This window comes from Haemaphysalis longicornis, unplaced genomic scaffold (assembly GCF_048455015.1).
Source record: "Haemaphysalis longicornis isolate Haplotype H1 unplaced genomic scaffold, Haemaphysalis longicornis Haplotype H1 scaffold_8, whole genome shotgun sequence".
Lineage (NCBI taxonomy): Eukaryota > Metazoa > Arthropoda > Arachnida > Ixodida > Ixodidae > Haemaphysalis > Haemaphysalis longicornis.
The window spans coordinates 120,515,536-120,536,434 of NW_027526445.1; the positions used below are offsets into that span (position 1 = coordinate 120,515,536).

At 47.3% G+C, this 20,899-nt stretch overlaps 1 protein-coding gene across 1 annotated transcript in view; it reads left to right on the plus strand.

Annotated features, from left to right (window-relative positions):
* The first annotated feature begins 142 nt into the window (after nt 1-142).
* Nucleotides 143-20,899, plus strand: part of Sip3 (septin interacting protein 3) — a 31,452-nt gene continuing 10,695 nt past the window's right edge. Inside the window, exons 1-11 of the mRNA XM_077680932.1 lie at nt 143-373; nt 4,482-4,574; nt 4,648-4,800; nt 4,922-4,970; nt 5,586-5,689; nt 7,541-7,667; nt 9,813-9,912; nt 10,340-10,405; nt 11,377-11,729; nt 16,169-16,282; nt 17,751-17,900. Of these exons, the coding sequence (XP_077537058.1) occupies nt 245-373; nt 4,482-4,574; nt 4,648-4,800; nt 4,922-4,970; nt 5,586-5,689; nt 7,541-7,667; nt 9,813-9,912; nt 10,340-10,405; nt 11,377-11,729; nt 16,169-16,282; nt 17,751-17,900 (1,438 nt within the window). The 5' untranslated portion in view covers nt 143-244. The remainder of the gene's footprint in view (nt 374-4,481; nt 4,575-4,647; nt 4,801-4,921; nt 4,971-5,585; nt 5,690-7,540; nt 7,668-9,812; nt 9,913-10,339; nt 10,406-11,376; nt 11,730-16,168; nt 16,283-17,750; nt 17,901-20,899) is intronic.

Below are 20,899 nucleotides of genomic sequence, written 5' to 3' on the forward strand. Positions count from 1 at the left end.
TAATAAATCGCACATTTTCTGCTAACTTCACACTGCTATTCTGTGCGAACACGTAGATCGAACGCCAATTCCACAAAAAAAGCATCCAATCCCCATGAGACACGAGTTGTAACACCAGCCGCCACTCCGGGCTATTTGTGATGTTTGTTGATCTCCGGCCATCTAGCGTAGCCAAGTGAAAGCTGCCAGCAGACGTAAAAATCATGTAATTTTGGGACCCGCTACTCCACACCTAAACGGCGAAATGCGGGCGTTCCTATTAACTTTGGGTAGCGTAGTTTTAACTACTGCAGTTATTGGCAATGCGTACTACCAGAAGAAACAATTTTATCCCTCAGTGGTCTATTTAACCAAGTCAAATCCCAGCATGGCGGTGAGTGGCGTTAATCTACGTAAGCCTTTGCACAGGATGTTTTGCTAGCTGTCTTTCGGCGTCTCGGTCAAGGACTTGGCGTCTCAGAAAACACCGATTCGAGCCCGAATTGCTACTTTACCCACCCGCGGTCCCGCAGCCTGACTGGCTGGCGTAGCGTGTAGGTTTCACAAATGTTTTGCCAGCTGTTGTAAGCACGGTATCTGACGGGTTATCGGGACGCCTTTGGCGAAGCTGTTGCTTTGACAGGACTTGGACCCTGTGAGCGTCGTGTCAGGAGTACGCAGTTTGGTACTGCGTCTCTAGAGAGTGTCCGAGGTTTCTCCAGGGAACATCCGAGCTACTAACAGTCAGTTGATGCCGTAGTGCGCGTCCAAATACGTGTTTCAGAGGCGACAAATAGGTCAACCGGTAGAATCGCGCTTGCTTGCTAGTTTCGTCTTGTGACGGTCGAGTTAGCTGTATGTGCGGTAACAAGTCAACTGTAGAGAAGTGTGTTGCCACTGTAGTGGGAATCTACAAGAGGCGCAAGCTGTTATCTTTGAAATCTTGAAAGTTTACGACTACTGGCACATTTAGGTAGTGCCCGAAATCTCTGTTGTCGTTGATTGTAGTCGAGAATTTACCGCATTCAGCACTTTTTTATCCGTAGCCTGCTGTAGTCGGCATTTTATAGACGATCAGAGAACACTTCGCCCTAGGCATATCAGCTGTGCTGACGTAATCTGTCGCGAGTCGTTCTAGCGTGTGTTGTCCGAGATGAGAAATGTGACAGGTAACTAGTTGTAGCCGAAAACTTGCAATATTACGCACCTTCGCTTCCACTCGCGGTAAATATAAGGAGTTCGATGTCAAGCCAGCTGACGCTCAAATTGTACTGCTTGCTTGTTGCCACTCCTTGAATTGCTCTTTGCTATTTCAAAAGAAAAAAGAAAAGCAATCAACAGCACCCATGTAACACACACGTCTCCAGCATCTTTGCTTTAAAGGGACAATAAAGTGTAGAAACTAGGAACAGGTTGGCCCCGGTAGACTACAGTGCTGCGTTTGCAACCATACCGCTCTCAGCAGAAGCAGTTGCTTGATTATGCAAGAAATGCCAGACTGGTGTGGGAAAACTGGTGTGGCTGCCCCATTCGCTTTCCCGCAGTGTGATTTGTGACATCACACATCGGAAATGGTGAAACAGGATTGGTGGAGCTTGTCTAGGCAGCTTCCTGAAAGAAACATGAACGAAGGTACAGGTCCGTGCAGAAGTAAACGGAGCACGCGAGCGGTGGCCGAATTGCATCGCTGCGCCGCGTAGGAGTGCCAGTGGGAACCAAGGAGTGGCGCTCCGCGGGAACGCTCGCACTGCCCTCGCCACCCTATCTGATATGCTTATTCGCTGCTATGCTGGTGTGACAGCTTTGAAAGGGCAGCGCTGGGCTGTCTGGTGGCACTGGTTACATTACCGGCAGCAGTGACCGAATCCGCCGCTTCTGGGTTCGCACAAACTGCACCCGCTCGAAAGCGTGTCTTGTTGCGCTCAGAAAAGTGCAGTTATGCAACTCTTGTTCACAGGCGGCATAGTATTGCCTATTTTCCTGGTTTCTAGCGATGCATGAAATCATAACTCCTGGGGTGTTTTCTATATTCTTGAGGTACACTTTGCTGTCGCCTTATATATGTCTTGAATCGCATGGATACACCACCAGAAACAAAAAAACAGGCAATACTATGTCGCCTGTGAACAAAAGTTGCATAACTGCACTTTGCTGAGCACAAGAAGCCCCACTTCCGAGCGTGTGTAGTTTGTGCGAACAAAGAAGCGACAGATTCGGTCACTGCTTGCGGCCATGTAACCAGCGCCACCGGACAGCCTAGTGCTGCCCTTTGAAAACTGTCACGCCCGGTCTGAAGCGCAAGCAGAACTGCGATTAAGCATATCAAAATAGGGGGGTGGGGGCAATGTGAGTGTACCCGCAGAACGCCGCTCCTTGGTTCCCGTTGGCGCTCCTACGCGGCGCAGTGATGTAATTCAGCCATGGCACCCATTCTCCATTTACTTCAGCGCGGACCTGTACATGTAAACGTAAAATAAACACGTTATCTCCTGTGGATCACATGTTGCGAAAAGGCGTGAGCTTTTGCTCTTAACCATTATTTCGCAATACTACAACTGCTGGTGACATTTGTTTCAGTTTTGATTTTGCTCCAATGTCTTCTGTTGTCAGCCATCAGAAGACTTGCGCGACTGAATGCTAGAGCTACGTCCATGTTTATTTATATGGGAAAACCAGCGGCAAGACTGCGACATTGCCGGTGCAATCGGCTAAATAACGTGTGGCTGCTGGGCTGGGAAATCGCACCAGTAGTTTCTCCTAGATGGTAGCAACTCTCTCGCTGGAAATGCTTCAAGAAGTAACTTTGTAGGCAGTCCCGATGTGTGGCATGATCTTAAGGGTCACGTAAAAGTGGAAGAAAAAGAAGAAAGGGATATGACAGCTTTAATTATCATTACTACATGATTAACACGTGGAGCATGTTGGTGAATATTTTGCGACGTCCATCCGTGGATGCAGACCAGCTGAAGCATTGCGAATGACAAAGTGCATGTAGAGACAGAGGCATCAAGCCGATCGCTGAGCCGGCAGCAATAGTGGCTGCATTTGCAGTGCCTTCCCACCGCTGCCTCTGCCCGACGGGGCCATCGTCTCTGGCTTCTCGGCACATTCCGTCATCATTTGTACGCAATGTGAAATGCAAGGCCGAGCACGCAGCAAAACAGGGTGGAATCAGAATCACGGTGATGAAATTTCTTTACTGGTGGATACAAAAGAAGCAACAGGCTGACAGTGGCGATGCTAGACATAACAAACATGATCACCGGGAAAGTTGCAATGCAAAACACTGTTTGCAGAGTGTGCGTGAGACATACAAGAGGGGTGCAAAAAATGCGTTGTGGGCTTCTAAAGCCGGAGCAAAGGGATGCCATAGGCCCGAGCCTCGTGTTCATGAGGGAGAGGGAATAAACGCTCGCACATTCTTAAAACACACCAATGAGTCATCTATTCATTTTTATAAACGCACTACATATTGTTAGCCATTAAAGAGCCAAAGAAACTTTGAACAGGGTGATGTTTCAGTTAAAACGAGAAGTTATACAGACAGCCTTTTGTGTCTCTTTCGAGTAATGAGTGACAAAAGGTAGCACTCCTTTATTAGTTTTCCTAATGCTTTTGTTTAGGATTACGTAGCAGTAAAAGCCCTGTTCATTAAAAGTGAAGTACAAGGAGCTGGCCAGAAGAGAATGTTATTGTTCTTGAATGCTGATTCATTCCCAGTTATGGCGTTTTCTTTTAGAAAACGCCATAACTACGTTATGAAAACTTGTTCCCACTGTCCCCTCTTTTGTTCCACTTAAGTCCAGATAATGCATGTTCGCATATCAAACAAGTTTTAAAGCAAAGCTTTAGTGCTCTCACTGATTGCATCTGTAATGCGAAAATGGGTGAAGCGGGAAAAAAAAAAAACTTTTCCCCTGGTGGGAATTGAACCTGAGTCCCTGGTGCTATGAGGCCGGCGTCTATCCGATCACTCCATTTTGACATGGTCGAAGCAGTTTGAGCTTGGAGAGGGGTGAATGGACATGCAAAATTAGACAAAAATCCTGCACCCCACCGTGCAAAGACGACGACGATCCGTCACCAGAAAGCTTTGTGTCCAGCCATTGTCGTCGTTGATTGAACGCAAAGGGAGGGGTGCCTGATTTTTATTTTGTGGTCCCCTGAAAAATGTACCGTATTTATTCGAATATAAGGCGAGGTTTTTTTTTCTCCCAAAATCCTTAGTCTCAAAGTTATACCCCTCCTAATATTGAAAGCTCAGTGTATTTATATGGCGATTTTTTTTTTAACTCTCCAAACTGCACCCTTGCCTTGTAATCGGGACCGCCTTATAATCGAATAAATGTGGTATATACAGGGTGTGCTAAAATTGCTCACTGTCTGTCTCACTTGAGAAAAGGTTTCAAGGCTGTAGCACTAACAAGGCCACACTTAAATGCAGTGTTTTCACAGAAGGTCTCTTTTTCTCTCTTTTTTTTTTCCCCCCACGTGTCCCGCAGATTATTTACCTCCAGGCATTCGTCTTCGTAATTCTCATGGGAAAGCTAATGCGGAAAGTCTTCTTTGGACAGCTGAGGGCGGCTGAAATGGAGGTAAGTACAAAGTGGAGTCGTAACTGCGCTTTCGAGCAAGGAGGATATATTTCTTCTTCTTTTCTCATCGCAGCACCTCATCGAGAGGTCGTGGTATGCCGTCACGGAAACGTGCCTGGCATTCACCGTCTTCAGAGACGACTTCAGCCCCAAATTCGTGGCCCTATTCACGCTCCTGCTGTTTCTTAAGTGCTTTCACTGGCTGGCGGAGGATCGAGTCGACTACGTAAGTGCGCTTTCCGACCCCAAACGGGAGTGGTTCTGCAGTGGTTGACTTTGGTGCAGGATGGTTTTTGGGGGAGGGGGTTACTGGACACCGATGCTTAGATGACTCTTTTCGGTTTCAGATGGAGCGGAGTCCGGTCATATCCTACCTCTTCCATATGAGGGTCATTGGTGAGTAGGTACTTTACACCCAATTGTCATTGAGGGAACAGAGTGGGCGTTTGAACTGCTCGAATAGCCGTATTCAGTCATCCCGTAGTGCTGAAAGGAAGCCACTTGGATAGCCTGAATTGCATTCGATTGTTCGTTTTGTTCAGCTAGCCGCGTTAATTTGTTGTTATCAGATTTTGGGTATGCCTGTCACCGACCTTTGCTGCGAAGTTAGGGGTTGTTTTGGGAGCCCCTGAGAGCAATCAAGTTCCATTTAACCAACATTTAGAACCATAGTTTAGGTCAAGTTCTCTTTAGACAACATCTAGAGTGTTAGTTTATCAGTAACGGGCATGAGAAAAGAAAACACCACAGGTCGTTTGCAGCCACTGCATCAACTATAGCACAGACGTTTTGGCTTCCAGTGCATTTTTATGCCGTCTCAGCTATCAAAATTTAGCTTTTTGCCAGCTTCATAATTAACGTCAGCTTTTAGTTTGTTCACGTTTAGTTTGTTAACATTGAACGTGTCAGCAATCCGTTGCTTGTCAAACGTGCCGGTAAGCATTCGTGGTGACAAATGAGCGGAGGAAACCTCGACCTCTTCTTTCCCCTTGCCTCCTCCCCTTCTGGCAGCCCTGCTCCTGCTCTTGGGTTTTCTGGACCATGCATTTGTTGCCCATGCCTACCACACAACTCTCACCAAGGGGGCGTCTGTGCAGGTGGTCTTTGGCTTCGAGGTGCGCTGATTGTCTTTCTTTCTTTTTTTTTTTTCTTTTGCCTTTGGTGGTAGTTGTTTAAAGGTACGATAAAAAAGGTAATCATTCGATTGAAGCAACGTTGTGTAATGAAGTGTGATGTTGGGCTAGCTGGTCAATCATACTTTCGTGACCGTGGAAAAATCAGTTGTTTTTGGGTGGTCCAGGAAATATTTTTTTGTTGCCACAGAAAATGGTTGAAGCTGAAGTGTAAGGTATGAAATGATAGAGGAACGATGGGTCTTTCCAACAGTAAAAATTTCAAACAACAGATGTATTACGAATTGTAACAAAAAATTGATCAACACAAAATAGTAACAAAAAGGAAAAAGAATTGATGAAAACATCAATGCTGCTTTGCACAGGGTACACAAAAAAAGATTTGAAATACACAATTTGATCGTGAGGCCCTTATAGAAAATGCTGCGAAAATGAGCTGTGTAGGTACAAAAGTTAATTACATACAAAAATATAAACACTAGTGTTTATCATGCCACCATGCGAAGCAGTTTCTCGATGCGGTGAAACAGAGGTTGCCTGCGCATGTTTTGGAGACATTTGTTTTCTGCTCAACCTTCCTTTCTTTGTAGCATAGTTTGCAGTTCTGGTATTTTTCAATTTTTTTGTGGTTGGTACTGGGGACCCTGAGGTGCAGTTTTAGGCGACACAACAGGGGGGATGGTGGTGGGGCCCATGAGATGTTGCTCATCATAGCCCAGCAGCTGTTCAGAGAGCTCAAGTCTGAAAGTGAACTGATCGAAGTGCAAGCTCCGTGACAGCTCCGGAACTTCTCAATGCTCCTGACGAAATCGACGACTATGACGAACCGCCGCGTGTTACTCTGGCGTGTCCTTCGAGTCTTTGGTTTCACTACTTACCCCTTAAAGTTGTACGTTGTCTTCACGGTCCCTTCAAAGGGACCTAGTAAAGGTAGGTTCGTTGTAAGGTGGGTGGTGTCGTCGTGGATGGGTGAAAGTATTCGATGACTTAGACGCAGGAGATAGATGATAAAGAAAAGTCTATTTACATGTATGTACAGAAGACGATGAAGCATGACGTAAAACGAAACGAAAACTGGGTTACAATTAAAAGGCGCCGCAGTGCACAAATGGGGGTATCGCGGCACGATCCCTGGTGGGGGGCCAAAAAGGTGCCAAACCGCCGCACGGTTGGCTGAAAAGGTGCGTGGGGTTCTGGCGCCCAGAAACCGGCACGGGAGCGAGTCTTCGTGGGACCGCTCGCGGTTGCAGCTCTCTACTAACTCGTTGAAAGATGCCCGAGCAGGGTGCAACCAAAGCCGCCTCCTCACTGCAGCGCACCTGCCAATTAGGGTTTTGACCTCCACTCCTCCCTCCCCTGTCCGTCGCTGAAGGTCAGGAGGACAGGAAAGCCTTCCCCGACGCTGTGTAAAAGGCCGCCGGCGAGGCCCATACGAAGGGTTGCAACTCGCTGGCGTCGGCGGTGGCCACCCATCGCTCCTGCCGAAGGTGGGGGACACAACAAGGCCACAAGAAGGGAGGGGGGGTCATCGTCCCGACAGGGTCTGTTGGCGCTATTATCATTACAGATTTCCTGAGAATTTTTCTTCTCCCAGTGGAAGGTTTTTCACCCTCTTCAGTGTTGAGGCAAGCAGAGAGGGCAGTGCTTTAGTTAAGACCAGAAATGTTGCAAAAGAAAGGAAAAGGAAAGGCAGGGATGTTTGCCAGTGCAAAATTATTGACCAGTGCCATAAAACTTGCCTTAAAGCTGGTGTAAAACAGCCAGGAGCTGTCTTTTCTTTCGGGAAGTACTCACAGACTGCCGCCGTGTCTCCTCCCTCCCCTGCCCTCGCAGTATGCCATCCTCCTGAGCATCGTGGCCAACATCTACGTCAAGTACTTCCTCCACACGATGGACCTGCACAGTGAGAATCCGTGGGAGAACAAGGCCGTGTACTTGCTCTACACCGAGCTCATCATCAGTGAGTGCAAGGGCCCCTCTTGCTCTTCAACACGGTGCTTAGTTTGAGCTCGGGCAGGGGGGCTGTGTCAATTGATGGGGGTATCCCGAGTTGTGAAAGTATTGTTGGGTTCAGTGACTTTACGATAGAGATTTCGTAGTTTCTCTCGCATTTAGACTTCAGGTAATCTTGGTCTGTTGTTCTGGAGAAACAAATGTACTAAGCATATTCTTTGCGTTCTTTGTGCCTCTCTTTTAACAAGCCACACATTTTTGGTGAGGTGATGATTGCCTCTCGAGTGACAAGATGCTGAGGGGTCCAATCAGTGTTGTTTTTGGGGTAGACCTACGAGCCATGGTGGGGGTTGCAGTGTGGGTGGTTAATTGTGTTGCATGTCCTAAATGATGCATTCGCTGTTAATCAGCGAACTGCATGGTGGTCTGAAAGGAGATCTGCTGTTCAACAACTGTTTGGAAAATGCGCGGTTTAGTTGCCAGGGATGCTGACATTAAAAGATAGGAGTGGCATTTAATTAAAGGTGAGTCACAACTGTGCAAAGACCATTCTCGAACTATTTCAGCATACCAAACATAGGTCTAGTACATGGCTTTGTCTGCCCCCACGCATGGGAGTTGCGGAGGGAGTGGTGTAGATGAGGTTTCCCTAATCTGGGCTGCATAAGTAGTGATGGGCACCGATGGAGGGATGAACTACAAAACTTCGGGGCCAAAGGGTGGACTCGGCTAGCACTCGACAGATGTGGCTCTTTGGGAGAAGCCTTCGTCTTGCAGTGGACACAATCAGGCAGATGATGGTGACTCAAAAAAAAAAAAGAGGGACATTTTATGGAATAACCTGGTCAGTCCTGATTTTTCCAGTACCACAGCAGACCGAGCCCTGACGTTTTACGTTGTGTCATGTTTTCTGTCAATAGCGGTAGGTTTTATTCACTCAGTAACCTGGGAATGGTCGGTGTTTGTCATACGAGTGCATATTGTTATGAGAGTGCAATAGAGAAAAGATGGGCATGTTTCAGTCTGAGTGCATTCTTTCGCTGCTTCCGGCAGTTTATCTCCGGCCTGATAATAAAGAAGAAGAATCATGGCTGAAACTGGTTATAAGGCGCTAAAATGGGCACGTATATACTGCATATATATAGGGTTGTTCGTTTTCGGGTAAAACCCGATTTTACCCGATTCTTGCACCCCGAACAAGTTTCAGGAGAATCGGGTTAAACCCGATTTCTCCCCGAATAAACCTCCCTGTAGCGATCTGCACAATCGTGAGTTGCTGCTAACTCGTGTTGATGCTCTTCCCCTTCTCTTCTCACCACTACCTGTCTCCTTTGTCACCCCTTTCTCCTCTCTAATCTTTACATCCCCTCCTCCTCCCCCCCCCCCCCCCGCACTGGGTTGTATGCAGGTGAGCCCACATTTGGGCTCAATAATATCCCCAGTGCACTTCCTTTCCTTTTCACCCGAACCACTTTCTCTCTCTTGACGGTCTGCCGTTCTCTCCTGGCGCCCCGCTCACAAACAAACGGGTGCATTTCACCCTGCTGCTTGGAGAGTAGCGCTGCAGTTTTTATCCACGCTTTCTAGACAGGTCGCCGTGAGGGCGTACATGCACCCCCCCCCCCCCCCTAAAAAAATGCTTGCAGAAGAAAGAAACACAAAATTTCGGGTAGTATACTGTATTTGCTATAATACTCTGGTGTCTGTCCCAATTACCAGCTTGAAACACCAAATTTAACGTGTTATACTTAAAAAGCCCGTGATACGTTTTGATAAGCTCAGTGTAAGTTCTGATAAGTACAACCGTATATTTAACCCGAAAAAACCCGAAGTAAGGAATGGTTTCGCAAAAAAACCGATTTTTCCCCGAATATCAGTTTGAAAAATACCGCCCGATTTTTACCCCCCGAATTTGAAAAAATATAAAACCCGAAAACGAACAACCCTACATATATACTGGCTATGGCAGAAAGCCAATCTTGCGGCTTTCTGCCACAAAATCTGGCTCTCAGCCACAGATGAAAAAGGGCCTCGCTGACAAAGGAGCGAGCTGCTGGAGGAAACTGCATTGCGACTTTGCTCTGCCATTTCGTAATGTTGCAGACGTCGCGCGTAGTGTTTCCGACTAATATTTTTGTTGCTTCCTTTCCAGGCTTTGTCAAGGTGGTGCTGTACCTGACATTCATGGCAATCATGATAAAAATCCACACATTCCCATTGTTTGCGATCCGTCCCATGTATCTGAGCATGAGGTAAGAGGTCGCTGGAATCGGCCGACAGTATTCTACGCTTTTGCATGGAGTTTGCCAGAACGAACGGTGGCACTGTTATCTGTGCAGTTAAACTAGAGTGTGCATTTTTTTATGTGCAGTACTCAGTTTCTAAACTGTTGAATTTAGGAAGTTCAGTAGCATCAGCGGCTCAAAGTAGCTGGCATTTGCATATTTCGTATGCACTTCTGTGTTGCTGACGTAGACCATTTCTTGAGTTTATTCTAGCCTGTGAAACACACAATTACTATTTTACTGATTATTGTGCAACTGAAGGTTTTATGCATTAGTGGAAAGTGCGTGAAGTTAGCTACATGGCTGAGGGCTGTTGGTATTGTGAATGTGTAAACTGCTTAGGCTCGAAATATTGGCGAACTTTGACCTTTGTGCTGTACACTCTTTCGTGCAGGGCTTTCAAGAAGGCTTTCAACGACGTGATTATGTCACGACGAGCTATAAGAAACATGAACACCTTGTGAGTAGTTTTTTCTCTCCTTCTCTTCCTTAGCTAGCTAGCCATAAACTCCTCGTTGCCTGACACGTCAGTTTAATCGGGCCTCCTTGCGTAGTTTCAATGGTAAAAAAAGCTGTTTGGTGTCTGCTGTAATAAATGAAAAGCCCTCAAACTCGACAAGAGCCTGATGATGATTATTCAGGGTTTTATGGTGCAGGGTGCCAAAGGCCAAGAGTGCCACGACAGTGTCGACACCAAAGTCTGTCCTTGCACAAGGATTGGGATAACACTCTCCTTAACACGGCCTCGTGATTGTCTTGGCGAAGTCTGTGCATTTACTTGTGCAAAAACATTATGCATTGAAAGTTGCGCATGTGACATCAAACATAATATAATGATGATACACGTGCTGGATTTTGGGGATCTGCGGATGTTCACAGGACATTCTCCACTCGACTTGGTTTCACTCTTCACTTGACCATTGGTTGCACACCCCATACCGACGCAAAAGCGGCGAATGAACATTTCACATTAACATGGGTGGAAATTTGATAAGAATGGAAAACTGGGCTAGTTGGTACACATTCATCTTTCTACAAACAGCACTAAACAGACGAAATGCAGGGGTGAGAAAGGCACAGGAAAGGGTGATGAGAATTGGAAGTTGGCGCGAAACACCGCACTGGTTATGGTGCTTTTGTGGACTCCAGTCCGCCAGGACGTGGGTTCGATTCCCAGCTGCGGCAGCCGCTTTACCGATGGAGGCGAAAAGCGAAAACGCCCGTGTGTTCGAGATTTGGGTGCATGTTAAAGATCCCCAGGTGGTCAAAATTATTTCGGAGCCTTCCACTACAGCGCGCCTCATCACCTGTGTAGTGTTGTTGCGTTAAACCTCATAGTCAATCAATCAACTCCAGTCCGCCACCTCTGGTTCCAACTGAGGACCCACTGCTGGAAGCCCTCCCCCGACAGCAGCTCGTTGTCCCCCTTAGGTACCCGGACGCGACGGCGGAGGAGCTGGCGTCGGCGGACAACGTGTGCATCATCTGCCGGGAGGAGATGGTGGGCGGGGGCAACAAGCGTCTTCCGTGCAGCCACATCTTCCACACGGCCTGCCTGCGCTCCTGGTTCCAGCGCCAGCAGACCTGCCCCACCTGCCGAATGGATGTGCTCAGGCACCCGCCCGCTGCAGCCGCGGGAGGGGCAGCAGCGCCAGCCGGGGCTGGGGCACCCAACAACGCAGCGGCAGGGGCGGGGGCAGCGCCCCCTCCCGTCGCGGGGGCGCTGGGAGGTGCCGCCCAGGGGGCGGCGGCCGCCAACGGTCTTCCGGCGGGCTTCCCACAGTGTGAGTGCTGCTTCAGCTCTTCTTTTTCTCAAAGCAAAAATGAAAAATTAAAGCAGTTCCGCTCAACGTCAAGTGCGATGCAGTGGTTCGCCAAAGGTGCTGCGGTGCCCTTTCTTAACTAGTTTCGGTACCAGCCGTGCATTGATACAGCAAGTAGTCATGAGAGGTCACTCGAGAGCTTCTCGAGGAGATGATGAACAGGAGGCTCGTGTACTTCCTTGAGTACAACGGTCTCTCGAGAGCTGCCAGGCAGGCTTCAGGATAGGGCAATTGACGATCGATCAACTTGTGGCACTTGACTCGTACATCCAGGATGCCTTCGTGCATAAACAGTATTGTGTAATGGTGTTCTGGCGTTAAGCTTGGCGTTACGTGATCCTTAGTGACCTCAAGTCATTCGGTGTTTCGGGTAACATGTTAAACGCCCATGTTAGTTACTTGTCAGAGAGAATATTTCGAGTGAGAGTTGGTTCTGCACTGTCAAAGGTTCATGTGCAAGAAAATGGCGTGCCACAAGGTGGAGTGTTGAGCTGCACTCTTTTCATAGTTACAATGAACTCTCTTGGAAAGGCATTGCCACCTAAAATCTCTTATTCCACGTATGTAGATGACGTCCAGATTTCCTTTAAATCGTGTAATATGTCAATCTGCGAACGTCAAGTCCACCTTGGCGTCAAGAGACTTGCTGGCTGGGCAGACAAGAATGGTTAGAATGGTTTTAAAATTTGTCCTGGAAAGAGCTCTTGTGTTGTGTTCTCCAGGAGGCGTGGGGTCTACCCAGACCCAGACATCACTATTGAGAACGTGCCGATTCCTATGAACAAGGAGCACAAGTTTTTAGGTACTTTATTCGATGAAAAGCTTACATTCATTCCTCATATCAAACAGCTCAAATGCAGGTGCTTAAAAACAATGAACATTCTTAAGGTTCTCTCGCACCAATCTTATGGGGCCGACAAACAACTCCTGCTGCGCCTTTACATTGCCTTGGTGGGGTCTCGCCTTGACTACGGCAGTGTCGTGTAGGGGTCGGCGCCAAAAACAGCACTGAAAATGCTCGACCCAGTGCTGCATCTTGGCCTTCGCCTCTCATGCGGTGCTTTCCGCACTGGCCCTGTCGAAAGTCTGTATGTCGAGTGCGACAAATCGTGCCTAGGGCATCAGCGGGAGAGTATGAGAGTATGTTGCTGCTGTATGCATCTGAGATCGTCTCTCACCAACCATCCTTTTATTCCTATCATGAACAATACATCAAACTTGCAACTCTTTTTAAACAGGCCATCTATTTCCTTACCTTTCTCTCTCAGAGTGAGGGAGGGGGGTTCTGCACTCATTGTCCCCCTTTCAAACACGTACAAGGCGCCCATCCATAATTTTATTCCACCATGGCATCTCGTCCTATATCGTGCGACCTGTCATTCACGCAACTAGAAAAAAATAAGGTACCCAGGAGTGCAATTCTGCAGCACTTCCTGTTCCTGCAGGATAAGCACAGGTGCGCAGAATTCTTCAGCAACGCGTCGAAAACTGCTTTTGCTGTCTCTTGTGCAGCGCACGGACCAACTTTTAGTGTTACTAAAACAATGAATTTTCATAGCAGTATTTACACGGCAGAAGCATATGGCATCTTACTGGTTTCAAATCACATCATCAAACATAAAATGAATCAAATATAAACTAAAACAATGAATTTTCATAGCAGTATTTACACAGCGGAAGCATATGGCATCTTACTGGTTTCAAATCACATCATCAAACCTAAAATGAATCAAACATAAACTAAAACAATGGATTTTCATAGCAGTATTTACACGGCAGAAGCATATGGCATCTTACTGGTTTCAAATCACATCATCAAACATAAAATTCCCAAGTCCACCGTGTACACAGATTCTCGAATCGTTTTACAGGCACTGTCATCAGGAAGGTCGTCTAAAAACTATGTGATCCATGCTGTTTTCAAAGTACTAATGACTGCATATGCCTCAAATTTTCAAATAACTATATGCTGGGTACCAGGGCACTGTGGAATCCCTGGCAATGAGGCCGCCGATCAAATGGCTGGTGCTGCTGCTGTCATTAACTCAGCAGTACCTTACGCCGACCTAAAGACACACATCAGACGACAGCTTCGTAACACATGGCAACTACACTGGAGTCAACAAACAGACAACAAACTACACGTAATAAAACCACAAATGGGACACTACACAACTGACTCACACAACAGACACACAGAAGTCGCCCTGGCTAGGCTGCGGATAGGCCACACACATGTAACGCACTCCCACCTGCTCACTGGATCTTCTGCCCACTGCTCACTGGAGCAGGTGTGGAAGGGACCTATCTGTAGTCCACATACTAATCACATGCAAGGCACTTGACACAACACGATGCAAACATTTCCCTGAATTACACAGACGACACATTCCACTGCACCCGTCATACCTTTTAGCCGACGAACCAATGTTTTGTAGTCAACGTGTTTTTAAGCTTTTAGCTGAGGTAAAGTTTCTGCAGCTCTTGTCATATCACGTGTAATCATCCTGGCCCTATACACCAGCCATGTCCATTGTCTTTGGTTTTTCATCGCTTTTACTTTTACTCACGTTTTAGTATTTACGGTCTCATCAACAATTCAGTAACTTCTTCTCTGGCTCTCTTTGCCCTTGTTGGCCTTGCGCCATTAAGCACCAACCATCATCATCCGTGATTCGCCAGAGAGGGCTGTGGTGCCCTCCCTTGACTAGTTTCAGGATCCGCCTGGCGTTGATACTGAAAGTAGTCACGAGAGGGTGCTCTAGCCCCTGAAAAAACCCATAAAGAGACACTAGATTGAGTGTTCATTAATTTGGAGTAATTAATGTGTTGATTTGGAATTTTTTTCCCCTGATATTATTATGCGCTCATTTGCGGCCTGGCAACGGCAGCCTCTGTGATAATGGCACAGCGCAAAGATCACCTCTAGTACTTTGCATATGAGCAACGTGTGCGTGTGGGGCACAATGGGATTGAGTGGGCTTCGTAACACGAGGGACCCAGGTTCACTCCCAACTGGGGAAAGCGTTGATCTTTTCGAAGCCTCTGTTTGGATGCGTGACGCCGCGTGACTGCGGTGGCTAAATATTGCGACTCCAGACAAGCTACGACAGTAAATGCTCCGCACTTGAAAACTGCTTGTGGGGAGTTTTCTGCTGGGTGCCTTCATTGAAAAGGCATGTGCAGCAGCAGCCATTGGAGAGATATAAAAGAAATTTATGGAGAAACCTGCTCGGTGAGGCAATATCAGTAGCGGGCATGCCACTGCGTTCATCCTCTCTCCCCCCTGCTAGCAGCCAGAGGGTGCCCACAAAAGTGGGAAAACCTGCTTTGCAAGTGTTTTCTCTGGGTATGAGGTCATTGCTAAGGCGTATGCATCAGGCAGCAGTGAACCAGTTTTCTTGTTTGTGGGGCAGCTTCATTGAGCAAGTTTTCATTTGTACAACTTTCGTTCATGCATCTCCATTGCGGTAGTGTTGAGAGGTTTCTTTATTATTTTTTGTATAAAAGTGATGTTGATTTGAGTTACAACCGAGGGGCCTTGTGCAACGGCGGGGCCTTTGTTCTGACAGCTGTGCTGCCACTTGCGGCCAATGTTTATCTATTGATTAATTTGTTGATTTATTCAAAGTACGGCTACATATCCCCATGAGAGAGTATTACACAGGGGGTTAACATGCAAAGCACACATGTATGGTATATATATGGAGATACAGAACTTTCTGCTTGGTCCATGTGTTAAAAAGTGTGCCTTGATTTGCGTCCCCTGGGTTGGGAATTGTGGATTACCCTGCCATCTGTTGGCAGGAAGTGTAACCAGCAGATGATTCGCCATAATGCTTTGCATGTCAACTAAGTCACTTGAAATTGTGAAAATAATTGAAATGGCCTGGTTTTCAATGCTTAAGTAAGTCGTTATGTGGGAACAAGTCCACACGAATACTTACCCAGCTGTACAACTCCCTTTCTTCATTTTTTCAACTGCAGACATCATGTCAATGCATTATTCTCCAATAGGTGTGGTCGTGTGTGCACAAAATCGCGAGGCTGACACAACTGGCGTATATATCAGCACATGCTTGGTCTGCAACTGGTAGTACGTACTGACGAACTCTGTTCATGCCAGCACTTCAGCGGGCCCTGGTGGGAACAGCACAGGGTTTAGCAGATGAGATTTAGTTGAGGTGGCGTTATTGCAATTGTGTTATCGTGTATAATTTTGTCAGGTGCAATGGCTATTTGAAGCATCATTGATTTCGGCGCTGATTGAAGGGAACTTGAGTGAAGTAAAACTGACAGGGCATGTAAAGTGACCTTTGTAGTGCAGGGAGCGCCTCAGCTCTTGTAATGTGTTGTCGGAACTACGAGCCGTGACGTTACTTCCCTTTTTTTTGTGGCAGGGCCGGGTCTTCCGGGATTCCCGATGTTCCCGCCCTTTCAGCAGATGCAGCAGCACTTTATGCAGCAGCAACAGCAACAGCAGCAGCAACAGCAAGGGGGCACGCAAGCAGCCAGTGAGTCTTGGCATCTCGGACAGTTCCACGGGCAACAATCTCTGCATGTGCTCTGAGTTGCGAAGCAAATGTTGTGACATAAGGCTAATGCGGGGGCGCATTGCCAAATTTCTAAGGCGTATGTGTGATATGTTAATTGGGGTGAAAAAAGGAAATTCAGGGGTATCGGCTAGTTTTGCCACGAAGGGAGTAGACCTGTTCAAGTGGCATCAATGGATCAAGAGAGTTGGAGAATGCAGGAGAATGCTAAAGCTATTTTAGACTGTGTCATGTAAGCGTGCATAATCTACTTTATCGGCTGTTATATTTATGTTTCGTTATGTGTTGCTTAAATGTCGTTATATCTTGTAATTGCAGTGAAAGTGTCGGTGGGCAGTGCTCTGCCCATTCATTGAATACTCAGGAGTGAGTGAGGTTCTTAAATGAGCGAATACATAACATTGTCTTGATAACGCATTTGCATTTTATACTAGTTCAGTCGTGACACTGCATGGCAATGGTATTTCGTATTTGTCACGTGACGGTGCAGGTGCCACATTGTATGGACGCTTCTGAAAACGCTTCAGAAGTAAATGGATGGGACAGTGCTTCTGTAGCTTTCAGTGCATGAAGGAGTTCAAGGTTGAGCTATGTTGGATGTTTACACTACAAGTTGCAAAGAACGTTTACGGAAGCCGTCACTATGGCTCAATAGTTAAACCGTTGTCCTGCAGGGCACCTCAGAGGGAAGGGGGAGCAGAAACACCTGTGGGTCACTGGTATGGGCATGTGTTGAAAATGACTGGGCTCTGTCCAGATTAGTTCGTAGCCTTCCGCTATAGTGCTCCTCCTGATCCGGAAGGTGCTTTGGCATTTCAACATCTCAACAGCGAAGCTGTTCTTATTCGAGCTTTTCATGGGACGAAATATGGTAACGCGGTCATAGCGATGTCGAGAAGGGTATAGCCTAGAGAGGAGGAGAGCAAGCTCCACGCATGCATGCAGCAAGTGAAGAGAATGCTTGAACGAGGGAGGCGCTTATATATAGGCAAAGCTTTTTTAGACTACTAAGTCTAGTGGTAGTGCTTATACTTGTCAACATTGTTGAGCAATAACAAAACTATACGCATATTTGAGGCCAGACATCAATGCGTAAGTAATATTTGCATTGTTCTTTTAATTAAGAAAACATGGCTGCTTGATTTCTGTGATAGTGAACAAAAAAAATGCACTGTGAAAAAAAATTCAAAAAGCGCTCTCGGCGCCCTCTCGGGGCAGTGTTCCAAGTTCAAAAGTAACAAAAAGTTCCAGTGGATGGCAGAAGCAGTGGAACACGGCAAATATGAATTGGCTTCAACGGGAGTCGATCTACTGTCTTTGAGAAGTTGTATGAATCTTTGCTTTGTGATTAGGGAATGCGAGGCAGCTTCCCTGCAAACATCAGTGCTCGCGATTCCTAATGCACCGTTGACGCACTCTTGCTCTGCAGGTGCACCCAGCCAAGCAGCTGCTGGGGCTTCCACCAGTCAGCAGCAGCAGCAGCAACAGCAAGCGCAGCAGCCCGGTGCTTCGGAGGCGGCTGGGGCGGCGAACATGGCTGCTGGCGGCGCCTTCTTCCTGCCGCCCTTCTTCCCGCTGCGTGAGTTTCACACCCGTGTCCCGTCTGTTTTTTTGCGCGTCAGTGTTGCTGCCTCACTACACACACAACACACTGCGTAGGAATGGGGCGTTGCAGTCCAAATTCTTGGGGTGAAAGCACTGCAGTGGAGGGGGGCAGTAGTTCTTGATAGGGAGCACAGCAGATGAGTGCCAGGGGACACCTAAGAGGAGTTTGGGGGGGCTCAGGAGCCAGCAGTAATGCCACAGGGGAAGCAGACACGAAGGCTGAAAAGTTTTGCATCAGTTTGGCTGTGCAGTATTTATTAAACAACTCACAGAGGGGGAAAATAGCATGGGGTTCATTTTTGTTCTCTTCTCGAAACCATCACATTTCCTGTGCCACAATAATGCAAACTAGAACTGAGGGAGCGACTGAAGCGAGTGGGGAATCGTGTTGACGTTGGAGCGCACCTGCCCATTCAGGGAAAGGCTTGTGGGCTTGTGAGAAGCAAAGATTAAGTGAAGTTTTGCCGTTAAACCTGTGCCATCCTACCTTTATCGCGAGTTCGCTTACTATTGCAAGGGGTGTGCCATCGTGCAGTGTTGAAGAGTATGAGATAACAGGCACAGCCCCTGGCACAAGTGTGAAAGGAGCTTTTGACAACCTAGGAGCTCTCGAATGAGTAAACAGGTTGGTAGCTGAACCTTTCGTACAGCAATGTCTTTTCTTGGCCGCGTCCCCCACCCCATACCTCCTCACCCTGCAATGAGGTCTTTACGCACAATAAAAAAAGCTTGATGACCACTAGTGTGTTCGTTATCTGGATAAACATAACGTGATTGTATGATAGTCCTTTCTTTTATGAAGATTGAAAAGTTCATTGCATTTGTCAGTAACACGCCCAACGTATATTTTTGTGTTGCTTTTCCCAAAGCATAGCATGAGGGTGTGGAGGCCATATGCATGGATGGGATATACAGTCAGACCCAGCAGTAATGAAGCCGCCGGGGAAAGCCAAAAAATTCCCTTTTGCGAGAATTTTGTTGCCGCGAGAATGAAACACAAACGACAGGAAAATCACCCGCAGACTAAAAATTTATTTCGGAAAGTCAGTTATACCACTTCGCGAGCCTTACCTTGCAGCAACTTCACTGCTCAGCTCTCACTCCACAAGAAGTGGTTCATGGCTAGTCGCTGTGCAGCGTGTGCGCCCAAGGACAACTGAATTGTGTCAAACGCATCCTAAACATCCCGCAGGTGCACTTCTCTGCACATTTTTCTCCTTGGTCCTCAGCATCGAGCATGTCTGAGCATGCAGAGCAAAGTCCAGCAGCTAAATATACTTGTTTGCTGGATCCCTGGACAGGCGGCCGCTTTTCTGATGGAGGCGAAAAGCAAAAACGCCCGTGTGTACGAGATTTCGGCGCACGTTAAAGATCCCCAGGTGGTCAAAATTAATCCGGAGCCCTCCACTGCGGCGCGCCTCATCGCCTGCGTTGCGTCGGCGTGTTAAACCCCACAATCAATCAATCAATGGATCCCTGGACACAGTGGCATTTCGGGAAATAGAATTGCCGACCAGAATGCCACTGTGGCGGCTCTTCGTACTGGTGTTGACATACCACAGGTCCCTTACCTCAATTTGAAATCAGTGATCCGAAGAGAAATCCATAAATCCTGGCAGCACGCATGGGACACACAGGCAAATAAACTCCTCTCAGTAAAACTACACCTGGGAAGATACACAACAGAAAAACTAAACAGATTCGTGTAAGTACCGATTTGCAGATCGCGCATAGGTCACACTTATGCTACACACGCAGATCTTTTGAATGGCACACGCCCACCAGTTTGTGACAAGTGTGGGAAATAGCTCTCTGTCCTTCATGTATTATTTGAGTGCACATCCTGCAATGAGACCAGAAAACGGCACTTTCCTAAAATCTATAGCTGCAGCATTCCCCTAAATTTTTTTTTATTGTGCCATTTTGCCCGAAGGCATCAAAGGAATTGAAAAAAAAAAAAAGAAAACGAAAGTGGCGGGAGGCAAGCGGCTTCTTGGACTACAGAATGCCGTATAGGCCAATTTCAGTAAGAAAGTCCAAGAGCTGCCTCCCTCACTGTTTTTAGCAGGGGAACCTATGTTTACAAACAAATCTCTTTTAAGTTATCTTGCAGACGTCAAGTTTTTGAAGCTCGTCTCGTATATGACCTGAGAGCCTTCAAGCATTGAGCAAGGCCCTGATGTTTCCTTTGTTCGCACGGGGGAGCCCGCTCATGTAGTGGGCTCTTCAGCTTGAGCTGCAGTCACGCTTCCATCCATAATCCCCTTCATCAGCAATTATGAACATCTTCATGTTCAAATTTTGGCACTCATCGATCTTAGATACCCTTGTGCCAATAAGCGTAAACATACATACATACATGCATTCTTCTGCTGAAGAAGTTTGCCAGAGAGTGGTGCCTTGTTTTTCCAGTGCTGTTCACAATGGTTCACAAAATAAAAGTGAGCATCGCTTTGTTGACGTCCGGGAAGAGCGAGTTGCAGGCGGTTCCAAACTTGTCGGCGCTATCCTACCTTCTTCCACTTGGGCCACTGACTTGGGCTGTGATGGCTGCGTTATCTTGTAGTGATAAATACTTCCGGTTTTGGGATGGTGGAGGCAGGCATATTAGTGAGTTTTAGTGCGGCTAACGTATGCTAATGCTATGGTGGCAGGTGCTGGGACCAGACTGGGCTGGTGCACATTCGTTGTGCAAGGATGGGCACCCATGCCTCGCTGAGCTCCTGCATTCGTTCTGGTGAAGTGTGGCCTCCTCACCATCCTCGAACGTGCATGCGCAGTTCGGTTCCGGTAACCTGCCGCTGTAGCATCAGCAAACGCTAGCCGCAATGTAAACTCTCTATTTTGAGAACAAACGTGTTGATCGCCACACAGGCAATGAACACGTGTGCTGTTCAGCGGTAGCCGGCCAGCGTAGCCCAAGCCAAAGCCGTGCCGTGAGTCACCAAGTGTCGCGCTCTGGAGATGTCACTG